The 17,365-nt window shown below is 41.9% G+C and overlaps 1 protein-coding gene across 10 annotated transcripts in view; it reads left to right on the forward strand.

The window, feature by feature from the left end:
* The first annotated feature begins 11,555 nt into the window (after positions 1 to 11,555).
* TTF2 (transcription termination factor 2) overlaps positions 11,556 to 17,365 on the forward strand; it is a 47,199-nt gene continuing 41,389 nt past the window's right edge. For 4 of the 10 annotated variants that reach the window (XR_001708536.4, XR_010152703.1, XM_009428395.5 and 1 more), the window contains exons 1-3: positions 11,608 to 11,743; positions 11,824 to 11,926; positions 13,746 to 13,832. Coding sequence is in view for 4 of the 10 variants with exons in the window: in XM_009428395.5 (XP_009426670.1) it covers positions 11,716 to 11,743; positions 11,824 to 11,926; positions 13,746 to 13,832 (218 nt within the window). In the remaining 6 variants the exon portion in view is untranslated. Of the gene's footprint in view, positions 11,744 to 11,823; positions 11,927 to 13,745; positions 13,833 to 17,365 lie in introns of all 10 variants that reach the window. The other 6 variants (XR_010152704.1, XM_513683.8, XM_009428405.5 and 3 more) reach the window with 3 other exon arrangements.

Below are 17,365 nucleotides of genomic sequence, written 5' to 3' on the forward strand. Positions count from 1 at the left end.
ATGAAAGAGTGTAAAGATGGAAAGGGATTGCTTAAACATGCATGCGGAGCTCTGGGTGGGAATACAGAAACCCTTGACACCTCCTCCTCTGCAGCTGATCATTAATGCTGTTTCTGTCTGCCCTGAACTCAAGGAGAAATGTGGAGGGTTGAGCAGGGAGAATAGTGGGGAAAGCAGGAGAAGAAGAGAAACAGAGAGAAGAAACAGTGACAATTAGCACATAAGAGTGAGAAGGCAGAAATAAAAGCCAACAAACTACAGAGAAAAAAGAATTGACCAGCTTCTGCCCCATCCAGCTCTGCTCTGAGGCTCAAGTGGGTCTCTCGGATCCACCGTGCCAGCAGTGCTCGCAGCTCCCGAAGAAACTGCTGACCCAGAGAAGGAAGAAGGCTGAGTGCTTGCAGGAAGAAACCCTTCAGACACCAGGGGAGGCAGCAAGCCCCACCACACTGAGGCAAGGCCTGTCTCTGTGGTACAGCAGACAGGAGAAGTCCTGTCTTGCTGTGTGTGGAAACAGGTGTGTGGGCTTCCGCTTACAGTTAGGTGGAAGTTCAGTCTGCAAGGGAGGGTGAGAAAGTACTAAAGAGGAACAGAAGAGCTGGGAAGAGCTAGATCTTTTGAAGGGGATGTCTGCTTCTGCACCATGTGACAGTGGAGGATGCCTTGGATCTTCATCAAAAGAGATAACTTCCTCTTCTCCTTGAGAGACACAGCAAATCCCTCACTTACAACTTAGAACCTTCCTAGCCTTCATCCAAATGCATGTAAACCTTGAGAGAGCACCAAGAGGGAGAGAAAGGAGGCGACAGATTCTATAAGAAGTGAGACATGACAGTGTTGTGAGACAAATCGACGTAGGAGATGGTGGTGTGACTGAATCACTAGCCTAGTGTGAGGCGAGGGCCTCTGTTCTGAAGAGCCACCCCACTGAGCCCTCTGGGCTGCTTCCTGTGCTGCTCACCAAGAAAATGCCATGCCATGCTAGGCGCGGTGGCTCACGCCTGTAATCCCAGCACTTTGGGAGGCCGAGGCGGGCGAATCACCTGAGGTCAGGAGTTCGAGACCAGCCTGGCCAACACAGTGAAACCCCATCTCTACTAAAAATACAAAAATTGACCGGGAGTGGTGGCGCACGCTTGTAATCCCAGCTACTCAGGAGGCTGAGGCGGGAGAATCGCTTGAACCCAGGAGGCAGAGGTTGCAGTGAGCCGAGATGGTGCCATTGCACTCCAGCCTGGGTGACAGAGCGAGAGTCTGTCTCAAAAAAAAAAAAAGAAAAGAAAGAAAGAAAATGCCATGCCAAGTTAAACTCACTTCCTTTTCTGATGTGCTGCTTTCTGCTAGGCTGGTAAGTCATGGGACAGCTATAGATTCCGCATGCATGAACTGCAGCAAGGCCTTTGAACAAGAGGAACAACATGGACACTATGTGACTCCATGCTTGGGTCAATGATCATACCCAAGGTGTAAAGACCATGGCAACGTGTTTACCTGTAGGAGATCTCTCCAGGTCTTGCTAAAGCACTCTGCCTTGTTGAGCATTTTTATTGGCAACTTGGATGAAGGGAAAGACAGCAGGCTTGTCAAGTGTTAAGTTGACACAGAATTAGGAGATGGCACTAATAAGTCAGTTGACAGGAACAAGATTCAAAGAGATCTGGATAACCTAGAATAATGAATCAAAATTAACATGAAATATAGAATCCATAGTTAAGTTTCGGCAATTAGATGCACCAGATAGGGGAGATGAGCTCACGCATGAAAATGAAAACAGTGTTTTGGTTGATTGCACACTTGATATACATTATTAGCATAACACACTTATTGAAAAAACAGAGAAAAAGATTTAGAGTTTTCCATTTCATATATAAAATGGTCATATCCAAAATAAAGGAGATAATTATCCCGCGGCATTTTTCATATTGAATTTTCTTTGGGATGCCTCAAATTAAGCATACATTCATCAAAAAATACTGGCGAAACCCCATCTCTACTAAAAATACAAAAATTAGCCAGGTGTGGTGGCATGTGCCTGTAATTCCAGCTACTCGGGAGGCTGAGGCAGGAGAGTCGCTTGAACCCAGGAGGCAGAGGTTGCAGTGAGCTGAGATCGTGCCACTGCACTCCAGCCTGGGCAAAAGAGTGAGACTCTGTCTCAAAAAAGAAAAAGCAAAATACTGGTGAGGGGGTGTCGGAGGGAGAAAAGTAATTGATGCAGTTGGACAAGTTTCTCTGGGCAAAGAGAATGCATGTGAAGTGCAGAGAGGATGAAATAGTCATATTCATATATTTTAAAGTGATGTAAAAATGGATCAGGTGTATTTTGTTTAATTCCACGTGACAAGAAAGTGGAAGTTTCAGACAGAAAGATTTCTGCTCAATATGCATTAGAATTAACTAACATTTCGACACACCCAAACAGAACTTGCTATAACCAGAAGTTTCTATGCTGAATCCATTAGGGATGCTGTGGAAGGGATTTGGGAGGATGCATTAGGTGGCTTTAGGGTTCCTTCTACCCTATGATTTCATCCATTCCATTTAACAGATACTTATGGAATGTTTACATGCTGTGTATACAGTGATTAGTGAGCCAAACAGAAATAAGTCCCTGCTTTCTTGGCAATTACACATATAGTCCATGGGGAAGACAGACAATAAACAAGTCAACAGACAACTCTGAAATAAATGTTATGTGGAAAGCAAACCGGATACTGAGAGAGAACAAGGAAGAACCTTTGTAGATAAAGTAGTCAGGGCAAGTCTCACTGAGATGGTGCTTGCTGAGACCTACAGGATGAAGGGCTAAGTTTTTAAAGAACTGAGGAAAGCATTCCAGGCAGAAAGCACAATATAAATGCAGGCCTTAGGGTAATACGAAGCTTGGCACACTGAGGAACAGAAAACAGGTTAGGGCGGCTGCAATATAATGGGTGAGGAGTGGCATGGCTGTCTGTGAGAGTGAAAGCAGGAAGGGCCAAACCGTGCAGCGCCCATAGGAACCAAAAGGATGACTTAACCTTTTTCTCTAAGTTTAACAGAAAGTCACTGAAGAGTTATAGGCAAAGTAACAGAACCTGATTCATGTTTTAAAAGGTTGATGAGTTCTTTAAGGCCATTTTAGTACTAAAAAATAGCAGCAAAAACCAGAGGCTGCTCTGCTCTGGCTCCCAGGTTAACTCAGAAAGGAAAAGGAGGGAGAACCAGGAAGAACTCTGCCAGAGTTTTCTCAGCTACTAAGATCCCAGCATCCAAGGAGGCTCAAAAACTTCATGGCAAAAGTCTTCAGAGCATTGGGTAGTATTGTTTACGCTCAGCTTGAGAACCTGGAATCCACCTTAGTGCCATTTGTTGCTTTCCAGAAAAAATGCAACTCAGAAACAAAAAGAAAACAGAAAACAAAACAAACAAGAGGCCGGGTGCAGTGGCTCACGCCTGTAGTCCCAACACGCTGGGAGGCCAAGGTGGGCACTCACTTGAGGCCAGGAGTTCGAGACCAACCTAGCTAACATGTTGAAGCCCCGTCTCTACTAAAAATACAAAAATTAGCCGGGCATAGTGGCATGCGCCTGTAATCTCAGCTACTCGGGAGGCTGAGGCAGGAGAACTGCTTGAGCCCGGGAGGCGAAGATTGTAGTGAACCGAGATCATGTCACTGCACTCCAGCCTGGGCGACAGAGTGAGACTCTGTCTCAAAAAACAAGGAAAAAAAAAAAAGAAATACAACTCAGGATGGCCACCAGAAAACAAGTACATAGCCACTGGAGGTCTTGAGGTTCTAGGTTATCTTGAATGTGTAAAGCAGCGAAGGTTTTAGGGAACAAATGAGCAGTGAGGGTTGAGGAGAAGGTTAGAATTAAGCAGAATAACTGGTATAGGGTTAGGGGGAAGAGGGAAAAAACAGCTTGGTATAAAACTTGAATTAGATACCAAAAAAATGGGTAGGAGGACATGAATAAGAAAGAAAGGATTAATTAAAGGAAAGTTAGGATTGAATAGCTAAGATGAGAACTAGGCAAGTTTAAGAGGTGTTCTGATGAAGGTACAGAGACGTGGGGCCTATGACTGCTCTACTGCTGATAGTATAATAACATTATATGCCATATAAAACAATGGGAGAAAAAGAAGAAAAAAACACCAATAATCCTACCATCTTAAATAAGCATTGTTATTATTATTTTGGTACATCCTCTTTGTTATTGTTTTCTATGTGACTGCTTTCAATATCTTTATTGGATTTTAAAAATCGTAACAGAGCAATACATGCTAGTTGTAGAAAATAAAAACTGCACCAATCTCCCAACCCAACCTCCCAGAGGTATATAAATGGAATCATACAGCATATAGTCTTGAAAGTTAATAGTTTGTTGTGACTAAAAATATTTTTGATGCCAGGTGTGATGGTGTACACATGATCCCAGCCCTTTGGGAGGCCAACGTGGCAGACTGCTTGAGCTCAGGAGTTTGAGACCAGCCTGGGCAACATGGTGAAACCCTGTCTCTACAAAAAATACAAAAATTAGCCAGCTGTGGTGGTGTGCTCTGGTAGTCCCAGTTACTCGGGAGGCTGGAGTGGGAAGATCACTGGAACCTGGGAGAACAAGGCTGCAGTGAGCTGAGACTGCACCACTTCCAGCCTGAGGGGCTGAGTGAGACCCTGTCTCCAAAAAAAAAAAAAAACAAATTGACATGACTATACTCATAGTACATAGACTGTACTCATAGTACATAGTACATTGTATAATGTTTGTTACTTAACATTATACAAATGATTACTATGTCTTTTTATGTCTTTGTATTAATAACAATTAATGTCATTTTAACTTAGGTTTAAGTTCCATACAAACGTTAAAGGAAAAAGACTTTCAAGACCATTTAAAAAGAGGAAGATGATGGCTAAAAAGCACATGAAAAAGAGTGCCACATCAATAGAAAAATCAAAATTAAAACAAAAGTCAGATACCACTTCATACCTACTAAAAAAGGCACGCAATAACAAGCATTGTTGAGGACATGAAGAACTAGGAACCCTCATATGTTGCTGGTGGAAATATAAAATGGTATAGCCACTTTGGAAAGTGGTTTGGCAATTTCTTAAAAAGTTAAACAAACTAACCATATGACCTAGCAATTCCACTCACAGGTTATCTGCCCAAGAGAAATAAGAACAAATGTTCATATAAAGACTTTAACGTTAGGCCGGGTGCGGTGGCTCATGCCTGTAATCCCAGTACTTAGGGAGGTTGAGGCAGATAGACTACCTGAGGTCAGGAGTTTGAGACCAGCTTGGCCAACATGGTGAAACCCCGTCTCTACTAAAAATATAAAAATTAGCTGGACGTGGTGGCTCGAGCCTATAATCCCAGCTACTCGGGAGGCTGAGGCAGGAGAATCGCTTGAACCTGGGAGCTGGAGGTTGCAGTGAGCCAAGATCGTGCCACTGCACTCCAGCCTGGGCGACAGAGCAAGACTCCATCTCAAAAACAACAACAACAAAAAACAAAAAAACAAAAACAAAAACAATAAAACAGACTTTAACATTAATGTTCATAGCAATATTATTCCTAATAATTCCAAAGGGAAAATGATCCAAATGTCCACCAACTGGTGAATGAACACAATGGAATACTACTCAGCAATAAAAAGGAGTGAAATACTGATACATGTGCAACATGGGTAAACCTCACAAGCATTATGTAAGTGAAAGAAGACAGAGGCAAGAGACTACATATTACATGACTCCATTATATGAAATGTCCAGAAAAGGCAAACTTATAAAGACAGAAAGCATATCAGAGGTTGCCTTGGGACTAGCTGGGGGTGGCAGTTGCGATTGACTGCACACAGCTTTGAGGAAAGTTTTTGAGTGATAGAAATGTTTTAAAACTGGATTCTGGTGGTGATGGCACAACTTTATAAATTTACTTAAACAATGAATTGTGGGCCAGGTGTGATGGCTCATGCCTGTAATCCCAGCACTTTGGGAGGCCGAGGCGGGTGGATCACCTGAGTTCAGGAGTTCGAGACCAGCCTGGCCAACAGGGTGAAACCCCATCTCTACTAAAAATACAAAAATTGGCCAGGCGTGGTGGCGGGCACCTGTAATCCCAGCTACTCAGGAGGCTGAGGCAGGAGAATCACCTGAACCCAGGAGGCAGAGGTTACAGTGAGCCAAGATCATGCCACTGTACTCCAGCCTGGCAACAGAGCGAGACTCTGTCTCAAAAAAAAAAAAATAAAATAACTGTGGCCGGGCGCGATGGCTCAACCCTGTAATCCCAGCACTTTGGGGGGCCGAGGCGAGTGGATCACCTGAGTTCAGGAGTTCAAGACCAGCCTGGCCAACATGGTGAAACCCCATCTCTACTAAAAATACAAAAATTAGCTGAGCGTGGTGGCACAAGCCTATAATCCCAGCTACTCGGGAGGCTGAGGCAGGAGAATCACTTGAACCCAGGAGGCAGAGGTTGCAGTGAGCCAAGATCCTACCATTGCACTCCACTCCAGCCTGGGTAACAGACAAGACTCCATCTGAAAAAAACCTGTACATTTACAAAAAAAAAAAAAAAAAAAAAAAAAAGAAGAAGAAGATAAAGAGCCTGCTTTGAACCACTTTTGGAACAATATTTTAAGAACAGTGAAATTTGGAATCTAGTACTGAAAAAATATTGGTATAACAAAATAATTTGTAAAGTCTCTTGGCTTTACAAATTACAACCACATTTGTTCTCACTATAGTATCATCTGATTGAGCCTATGTCAAAGGACAAGTTGAAAACAGTCATATGTTTGAAAGGCACAAAATGAAATGAAATGAAATTGAATTACCATTACATATCTTCAAACAAAAAGAATGAAACAGAGGAGGGTGGGCCTCAGTTTGGTTTTTATGTTACTAGGCTGCTACCTAGTGGTCATTTATAAAATGGCAGGACTTGGGTTTTTGGTTTTTGTCTTGGATTTGTTGAGCCATGTCTCTACACCACAGCAAATACCTAAACACTTACCGATGTGTGGGTTAAATATCTGAATGCATCGCTGAATAATTTATGCTTTATAAAAATACTATAGGCTGGGCGCAGTGGCTCAGGCCTGTAATCCCAGCACTTTGGGAGGCTGAGGCAGGTGGATCACCTGAGGTCTCAGGAGTTCAAGACCAGCCTGGCCAACATGGCGAAACCCCATCTCTACTAAAAATACACAAAATTAGCTGGGCGTGGTGGTGGGCGCCTGTAATCCCAGCTACTTGGGAGGCTGAGGCAGGAGAATTGCTTAAACCTGGGAGGTGGAGGTTGCAGTGAGCCGAGATCACGCCACTGCACTCCAGCCTGGGCGACAGAGCGAGACTGTCAAAAAAAAAAAAGAAGAAGAAGAAAAAATACTATAGTGGCAAGAACTGGATTGAAAGTTCTGAAAAATGGCTTTTAGTCCCTGATTGGCTGGTGTCAGCTTTGTGACTTTGAGCCAGGTCAAAATTAATCCATGGGTACTATCCGGTTCCAAAGTTTTAGGAGCAGCTCTGTAAGGTAAGTTGGCCTTGGGGCCAGCTCCTTAACTGCTCTAAACTTTAGTATCTTCATCTTAAAAATGGGGATAAAAAATCCCATCCCTAGGCTAGTTGTGACAATTAAATGTGACAATGCATATAAAAGTACTATCTCAGAACACACCTCAGGAAAAGTTAGAATATGACTTTCCCTCTCAGAATGTGCCTAATAGGGAACAATCTTTTATCTGCCAATTAAAATTACTCCTTCTCATCCTATCCCAAAGCAACAAGCAAAAACACCAGAAGTTCAGAAAAGTAAATATGATTCTTAGAATGATCTGCTCATTTGAAACATAAATTTGAACAATTTAATTTTAAAAATAATCAATAAAGCATAGCAGCTAGAATTTTACAAATCACTTGAAACTTGGAATTGATTATTTTAAAACAATAAGGTAGTGACCGAGATGTCAAAAGGTGAATGTTCTAGCTCATCCTCTCACCACTGGTATCTTATGGAGGTCTGACATGTTTAATGTATGCCAGCCAGCACAATGCTGACCACAGAAAGTATAATTCTTTCATTTTCCTAGGAATTAAGCCCCACTTTTGTGGGGTTGGACTTGTTCCTGGGTGTGTTGGCTCACACCTGTAATTTCAGCACTTTGGGAGGCTGAGGCAGGAAGACTGCTTGGGCCTAGTAGTTTGAGACCAGCCTGGGAAACACTGCAAGACCTCCTCTCTACAAAAATAAAAAATAAAAAAAAAATTAAAAAAATAAATCAAAAAATTAGTTAGGTGTGGTGGCACAAACCTGTGGTCCCAGCTACTCCAGAGGCTGAGGTGGGAGGATTGCTTGAGCTTGAAAGGTTGAGGCTAGAGTGAGCTATGATTACACCACCGTACTCCAGTCTGGGTGACAGAGCATGACACTATCTCAAAAAAGAAAAGAAAAATAAATAAAAATGAGTGTCTGTGCTACCCTGGAATTATATTTTATTTTTGAGACAGGGGCTCACTCTGTCGTCCAGGCGGGAGCACAGTGGTTCAATTATGGCTCACAGAAGCCTCGACGTCCTTGGGCTCAGGTGATCCTCCCAACTCAGCCTCCCAAGTAGCTGGGACCATAGGCATGCTCCACCAAGCCCGGATAATTTTTTTATTTTTTGTATAGATGGAGTTTCACCATGTTGCCCAGGCTGGTCCCAAACTCCTGGATTCAAGTGATCCACCCACCTCAGCCTCCCAAACTGCTGGGATTACAGGCATGAGCCACCTTGTCTGGCCTACCCTGGATTTTATTCAATATTTCACAGGTCAAAGAACCAGTCTGCTTCTGTAACTGAAGGGTTTCTACTACCACTTTATTTCTTCACCCATTAGGATATTTCCTTAAGGATATCAACATATCTAGATGACCAATTTTAGTTATTACTTTCAATGCAGCAGATAGGTGTTTTGGCATTGCTTAGTTTTTAAAACAGCCTTATTAAGGTATAATTTAGATGTCATAGAATTCACCTATTTAAAGTGTACAATTCAACGAGTCTAGTAAATTTAATCAATTGTGCACCCATTACCACAATCCAGTTTTAGAACAATTCCAACATATACTTTGCATTTGACCAGCTCCACACTGAAAAAATTTATTGGATAATTAACCCGTGCATTTTAAGCCATCTAAGTCTAGGACCCAGCCTAGACATTTTGAATAAATCAAGCTTTAAGGAAAAACAAACTCTAAACTTTACTCAAAATAGAGATCCATAAAGCACATTCTCCCAAGGTCTCTCCGGGGGTCTGTAGGCTAATTAACAATATAAATTTAAAATATAAATTAAGAATAAAAAATAATACACATACACCAATACATGTGTATATTTTGAAAAGTGGATGCTGTATAATTCATTATCATTTATTTCAATAGGCATAAGTTTTTTTTTAAGAGACAAAGTCTCGCTCTGTCACCAAGGCTAGAGTGCAGTGGCACAATCACAGCTCACTGTAGCCTCGAACTTGTGGGCTCAAGCCATCCTCCCACCTCAGCCTCCTGAGTAGCTAGGACCCCAGGTGCCCACCACCATACTCAACGGGCATAAAAATTAATTTTAAAAATGTTTCCAGTTATGACCATCTTTCGTCCAATCTCAAACTTATTTTTTTCAATCTTGTAAATATGATGAGGTGGAATAAGTTGTTCAGGGACTTAACATTTTGATCTAGTATATTTTTAATTTATGGAAGAAATATTCCTCCTGTCTGTGATTTGGCTGTGCACACTTTTGTGAGGTTGGACTGGAGATACTGACTTGGGTACTTGCAGAGGAGAAGCTTCTTCCTTAATGGGATATTTAAGAGGCCCCGATTTTGCCTTGTTTCGAAAATTATTCAAGAAATAATTAATTACCATGCCCCTCTTTCTGCAAATCCTGTATTCATGGTATACTACCTCCAATACAGCATCTATTAAACATGTACAAATACATCATTTGCAAGAATAACAATCTTGGAATAATGAAAATGCCTCTATTTGTTGTTCCTGTCTTATCTCTAAGTTCATCTAAGTTTCAGAAGGGTAGTTATGTATAAAGGAACTTCACTTTGGAAATTCCATTTTTCTCTAGTCCTAGAGAGTTACTGCTAACTCCATTCATTTTGACATTTAAATACTATTTTATATTGTTATTTAAGTGTTCAACATGTACTAGTTCAGTCTCCTCAAAATACTGAGTAAGTTCCTTGTGCTTAGAATAGTTGTTTCAAACTTTGTGTATGTAAATGAATGAATTTTACATTTCTCAAGCACCTAGTCCACAACGGGCACAAAAAAGCTATTTAGTAAGTACTGTTTAATTAATAAATGATACCTCAGGTTTGTCTCCCTTCCTCCGGATCCCCATAACATGTACATTTATCACATCGCCCAGATTTCCTAGACATTACAGATTTTCTGTTCTACGGCCCCCATAAGAACAGTGCAGGTGCCACACCATATGTCTGGGACATATGGTCCTCAATAGCTGCAATATGAAACTATTTCTATTGCAATAAATCTAGTATCTATTCCTCTCTTTTTGTTTACTAATAGTTTTGATTACAACTTCAAATTTTAAAAATCGAGGATGAAGTCAAATAGAACGGAACTGTCCCCTTTCTTCTATTTAACCTCGTCTTCGATTTTTAAAATTACAAAAGCATAATAGCAAAAAAAAGTCTGACAATACAAAATGATAAAGTAAAATTCGCCTTCACCAAAAGTCATCTATTTCCCCTTTTGTGGTTTCCACGTTGCGGCTGGTAACTCGGGGCTTCCACGCTGGGCGAGCCTAGAGAACATCCAGTACACACAGGAAGCAGCAGCGCGGGCCAAATGGCGCTGAGACCTGCGCACCTGTCCACGGACCGCCCACTCGCCAACTCTGACCTTGGGTGAGTCTCTCAAACTTGAGTCTCGGGATCTTCCACAAAATGCTACCCATCTCACCAGGTCGAGTGAGGAGGGTCGTGTTATGTGTAAGCACTTTGGGAAATCTAAAGCACGAGGCAAACGTAAAGCATTGTAGGGGGTCCTAGAGAAGTCTTTGTGCCTGCCTATGAGAGCCGTTTCAGTTCACCGCAGCAGCTTCCAAGGACCTCCCACCATGCCCGCCGCTTCGGCTCCTGCACTGCAAATCTCGCGGCTCGGCCTGCAGCGGCGGCTTCCCCTGGCCTCCCACCCCAGCGACTGAGCGCGGAGCCCAGCGCGCACGAGCGCCAGCCTCGCTCAGAGACACCCACGAAGCCAGGGCCTTTCAGCGCCTGCTAACTGGCGCTACCCCTAGGGCCGCCTCTCGGTTTTAAACGTAAACAAGAGTTGCCCTTCCCTCTTCCAAGACCTGCAAATCGAAGCTTTTTTTCCTCCAGAAGCCCCGCCACCTTCTAAGCTTCTCCCCAGCCTCAGCCACGCCCCAGCCTGCAAAAGCCGGGTCTTTTACGCCCCCTGGCTCCGTATTTGATTTCGGCGCGCGCCATACCTGAGGGCAGCTGTGATTGGTTGGAGGTGAGCGAAGTTCCTATATGATTGGCTGATAGCGGCTAGGACGGGTAAAGGCCAAGGGCGGAGAATTATGGGAGGGATTAAGACTGCAAGAGCTGAGTGATGGTTGGTTCCTGAACAAAGAGGGCGGAGTAAAAGGCGGAAGCAGAATTGGGGGCGGGGCTTTGTGGAACTTGGGGGACCCAGCGAAATGGAAGAAGTTAGGTGTCCAGAGCACGGTAAGGGGCTAGGGTCTCAGCGTCCCGGGGCCTGTTGATTTAGCGTGGCGTAATCGTTGTTCACTTTCTTCTCTCTTCAGGGACTTTCTGCTTTCTTAAGACCGGCGTCCGCGATGGCCCGAATAAAGGAAAGAGCTTCTACGTGTGCCGGGCAGACACGTGCACCTTCGTGCTGGCCACCGAGTAGGTCTTGAGCTGGGCCCCACTCCCTGTGGCTGCCCGGGGCCTCCCGAGAGGAGCTGCCGGCTCCCCGCTGTCGGGCGTCACAGGGCCGAGGAGTTGTGGGGCCCTAGTTTGCGGTGTCAGGACCCTTTAAGCAATTGATGATCCCAGGGCAGCGTGGCGTGTTCGGAAGACGCCCAGCTAATTCTGGCTGTGTGACCCGAGGCTGGTTACCCCCCCTCTCTGGGCCGATGGTTCCCCTACCTGTAAAATTGAGGATCCGGTGTTTTCCAGCTCTGGGTTTCTATTCACTTGACGGGCCTTAACCACTCCCTTCTCCTGCCCAGACAGTCCCTCCCCCTTTAAAGGAGTAAGGACACACAGCAGACATAGTGGAAAATAATTTGTCCCTGTTTTGCACTAGTTTTAGGCCCGACGGTTTTTTTAAATGTTTGAGCTTAAAACACTCTAGTGATTAGTTGTTAGCCTTCTTATTTTTAAGTAGGATTCTCTGCATCTAAATGGTGAAATTGATAATTCAAAGAAATTAGCGCTGGAAGAAACAACGGAGGGCCTGGCGCGGTGTGTGACGCCTGTAATCCCAGCACTTTGGGAGGCGAAGGCGAGCGAATCGCTTGAGCCCAGGAGTTCGAAACCAGCCTGGGCAACATGGTGAAATCCCGTGTCTACGAAAAATTAAAAAAAATTGTCTGGGCATGGTATCACACGCCTGTAGTCCCAGCTACTCGTGAGGCTGAGGTGGGAGGAGAGAGTCAGAAATGTTAAGCATCTTCTCTAAAGTGAGGAAAGTTAATAGTTTGTCAAGTGTTAATGTTTTCACAGTACCAAGTGTCTACATTTTCTATGTGAATTTTAAAACTATCATCACATCATTAAACATCTCCTGCTCTCTATTCAGCAAAACTTGGTAAAGTTATTTTTCTCCGTGTCAGATGTAGAGTACATAATGGATATCAGTATTAGAAAAGTGCCCTTTCAACATGTATACCAACTTCCCATGTTTCTGTTTCATGAGTTAGATGATTTACACTGAGCCTCTCAGATATAGTACCCAGGTCAAGTTTTGTGAGATAGAAGCATTTTTACCTTTGCAGGAATTCAGCATTAATGGTGGCATAAGATTTGGTTTTACATTAAGAGAAACACTCTTATTTAGGATCCCATCTACACAAATGCTTTGCTATACAAACTAGCACAGTGGTATTTGAAGACAATTATTTGATAAACTTGATTTATTTGGACTATATCTGATAACCAAAATACAGGCCAAAAAAAGTGCCACAGGTTTAGGAGAGTATTTTAAACCTTCACTCAAACCTGTTTACTCTCAAATGTTATATATATTTAAATTTTTTCATAATAAGTTGGAAGGGAGTGATTAAAAACTTACACAAAACAAGAAGCATATAGGGCGTATTGTTAGAGGTAGGCGTGTGAATAACACTAAGTGACAGCTCTCAGCTTGTTAGAGGGAAAGGATGAAGGGAAGAGCCTGGGGAAAATTCATACAGGGCCTCACAGCCAGCCCTAATTATGTCATTCGTAGGGGGATCCCAGTGTAGAGATTACACAGTGCAGTGTGGTTTTAAACTTTTGAGTCATCAAGAAACAGTTATGCTTTATTTGGGAAAGTGGGTAAAGATGAAAGCTAGGGACTTCTTCCCCAAAGGAATGCCCATAGCTGTGATAATGTGTGGGAATTACAAACCCAGTAGAGGTTATACATAGATTCTTGGTGTAAAAACCCATAGTTTTGATTTGACTTTAGGATATTGATCTCTGTTCCTGACCTAAAAATGTTTTCAACTTTTTTCTCTAGCATTCCTGTTTCCCATTGCTTATTGCATGAGGACTTTGTGGTAGAGCTTCAGGGTTTGCTTCTGCCACAGGACAAGAAAGAATACAGGTAAGGGTCCAAAAGGAACATCTAAGTATATTTGCTTTTTTTTTTTTTCTCCCTGAAAGAGTTGTAGCCAGGTATGTATTAGGATTGTTCTTTAAAAGTCATTTTAAAAAACAAAATTTGTATATGTATTAAGTGTCTTTTGGCTGTCACTACCTAACTGCCAAGCAGCTAGTTAATCTGAGAAGTCTGATTTCTAGTAATTTTCATGTAAATGGCTCCACAATCATCCCTCTCCAACTGTCAGGTAGCCTATAATGACAGCTGACCATTGGCCACTAACTTGCACTTAACTTGTCAACTTTCTAATTCTGGTAATAGAACAAGGTAATGAGTAAAAATGGCTAAATATATTTAGTCCTCAATAAATGTTAGTTTCTTTCCTTTATATGGGAATTTGGGAAGGGCAGAGAAGTCTATAGAGCTGGGAGGTATTTGTCATGAATATTCAAAGATAAAGTAGGAATTCCCTAAGTGTTAGAGAGAGGTCATATTTAATGGACTAATATATTGCATTAGAGTACTAAGGCATGAATTAACATGGCGTTTTCAGGGAAAATTTGATTTGTTAATAGTTTAACATATCTTTAAACAGAGACTTTAGGCGATAAGGCTGGCCAGGAAGGTAAGGGTCAGGATGTGATAGATGGTCTTTGTGTGATATTCTATGCACTTCATAATTTATATATTCTAGATCCCCCCACCCAATTAAAGGCATTTCAGTACCACCTACAATTTTTATATACCTGAGTACTGTTCATACTTCTATTTTTCTTAATTTAGTTATATGTATAGTAAGATACACAAGTCTTAAGATTTCAACCAGTTGAGTTTTGAGAATGCATGTACCTGCTCATAAAACCAAGATCCGAGTCAAAATATTACCCCAATAAGTGCCATCAGTCCCCTTCAAGTTAATTTCACCCCTCCCATCTCCACCCCTGTCAGCAATCACTGTTCTGATTTTTATCTCTTTAGATGTGTTTTGATTGTTCTTGAACGTTATATAAATGAAATCCTACTGCATGTACTCTTCTGTGTCTGACTTCTTTTACTTAACAATATGTGAAATGTATATAATATGTATCAGTAATTCATTCATTTTTATTGTGGAGTTGAATTTCATTTATAAAAGCACCACTTTGTTTGGTGTGCCTATTTGCCATCAGAAAATCTCGACATTATCTGTTTAAATATTTTGTCCTTTTTTTTGCATTGAAATTTTTATCAAGTAGTTTCAGATTCACATACAGTTGTAAGGAATAATACAGAGTTATCCCCTGTAGACTTTATCCAGTTTCCCCCAATGGTAACGTTTGCAAGGCTTAGAAATATATCACAAACAGGATATTAATATTGGTACAACCCACCAGTTTTATTGGTAAAGGTAGTTTTACTTGAACTAATTTATGTGTGTGTGTATATTCTATACAATTTTATCCTGTCGAGTCATGTATCTACCACTACAGTCAAAGTACTGAAGAGTTCCATCACAGGATCTCTCTGTTGCCCTTTCTATAACCATACCCCCTTCCCTCCCTTCTGCCCTCTTCACCCCGGCAATCAGGAATTTGCTCTTCATTTCTAAAATTTTGTCATTGCACAATTGTTACATAAGTGGAATCATAAAGTATAACTTTGGAGATCTTTGCCTGTTTTAAAATTTTTGTCTTTTTTTAAAACTGAGTTGGTAGAGTTCTTCATAAATTCTCTATACAAGTTAGGCCAGGCATGGTGGCTCACGCCTGTAATCCCAGCACTTTGGGAGGCCGAAGTGGGCAGATCACTTGAGATTAGGAGTTTGAGACCAGCCTGCCTAGCCAACATGGTGAAACCCCATCTCTACTAAATAAAAAAAAGCGAAAAAACAAAAAAAAAATTAGCTGGGCGTGGTGGCACACTCCTGAAGTCTCAGCTACTCGGGAGGCTCATCATTTTTGTATGGTTTGTGCTTTTTGTCTGATCTCCAAGAAATCTTTGCCTACCCCAATATCACAAATATTTCCAAGAATTGTCTAGAAGCTTTATAGTTTTATTTTTGTTTGTTTGTTTGTTTTTGAGACAGAGAGAGTTTCACTCTGTCTTCCAGGCTGGAGTGCTGTGGTACAATCTTGGCTCACTGCAACCACCATCTCCTGGGTTCAAGCAATTCTTATGCCTCAGCCTCCCAAGTAGTCCCAGGTAGCTGGGACTACAGGTGTGCACCAATAATTTTTTTGTATTTTAGTAGAAACGGAGTTTCACCATGTTGCCCAGGCTGGTCCCGAACTCCTGAGCTCAGGCAATCTACCCATCTTGGCCTCCCAAGGTGCTAGGATTACAGGTGTGAGCTACTGCACCTGGCCTGTTTTTTTTTGTTTGTTTGTTTGTTTTTTTAGTAGCTTTTTCATATAGGTCTATTATCTATATCTTAAATTACTTTTGTATAGTATATCAGGTAGGGTAGAGGTTCATTTATTTTTGCATATGTTACCAATTGTTTTAGCATCATGTTTTGAAGATTTTCCTTTTCCCATTGAAATGCTTGGCGTCTTTGTAAAAAATCAATTGATCCAATATATGTAAGTCTATTTCTGGGGTTGCTGATCTGTTCCGTTGATCCATTTGCCTATCTTTACATAATTAATCAGATAAAATAGTGTGAGTCTTCTGACTTTATTCTTTTTCAAGATTGCGTTGGCTGCTCTAGGATCTTTGCATTTCCATATAAAATGTAGAATCAGCTTTTAAAAATTTCTACAGAAAACCCTGTTGGGATTGCATTGAATCTATATAGATCAATTTGGAGAGAATTGTCAATATTGAGGCTTCCAATCCATGAATGTAGTGCATTTATTTATGACTTTAAAAATGTCGGCTGGGCGCGGCAATCCCAGCACTTTGGGAGGCCAAGGCGGGCGGATCACGAGGTCAGGAGATCGAGACCATCATGGCTAACACGGTGAAACCCCATCTCTACTAAAAATACTAAAAATTAGCTGGGCATGGTGGAAGGCGCCTGTAGTCCCAGCTACTCAGGAGGCTGAGGCAGGAGAATGGCGTGAACCCGGAGGCAGAGCTTACAGTGAGCCGGGATCGCGCCACCGCACTCCAGCTTGGGTGACAGAGCGAGACTCTGTCTCAAAAAAAAAAAAATGCCTCTGAGCATTGTTTAATACTTTTCATTACAGAGCTCCTATGCATCTTTTGTTAAATTTATTTCTCAGTATTTGTGTTTTTTAGTGCTGTTGTAAATGGAATTTTTTTAAATTTTGTTTTTGGATTGTTTTCTGCTGGTACAGTAGGGCTGGTAAGCCTTTATTGCATGAAGTTATTATATTCTACTGATACTTAAAACCATTTACACACTACTGGAGGACCTTTACCATACAGACACACTGTGGTAGTTGTTAGGAAGCCACTGAAGGATTTTTGATCCAATTTGCATTAAAAGAAGAACTATGGAGGACAGATTAGAAAGTGAAAATAGGGCAAAGAGACCACTGAAATAATAGCTACCATTGAAAGCCCACTATATACCTTTTTTTTTTTTTTTT

The sequence above is a fragment of the Pan troglodytes genome, chromosome 1 (assembly GCF_028858775.2).
Source record: "Pan troglodytes isolate AG18354 chromosome 1, NHGRI_mPanTro3-v2.0_pri, whole genome shotgun sequence".
In the NCBI taxonomy this organism is placed as follows: Eukaryota; Metazoa; Chordata; class Mammalia; order Primates; family Hominidae; genus Pan; species Pan troglodytes.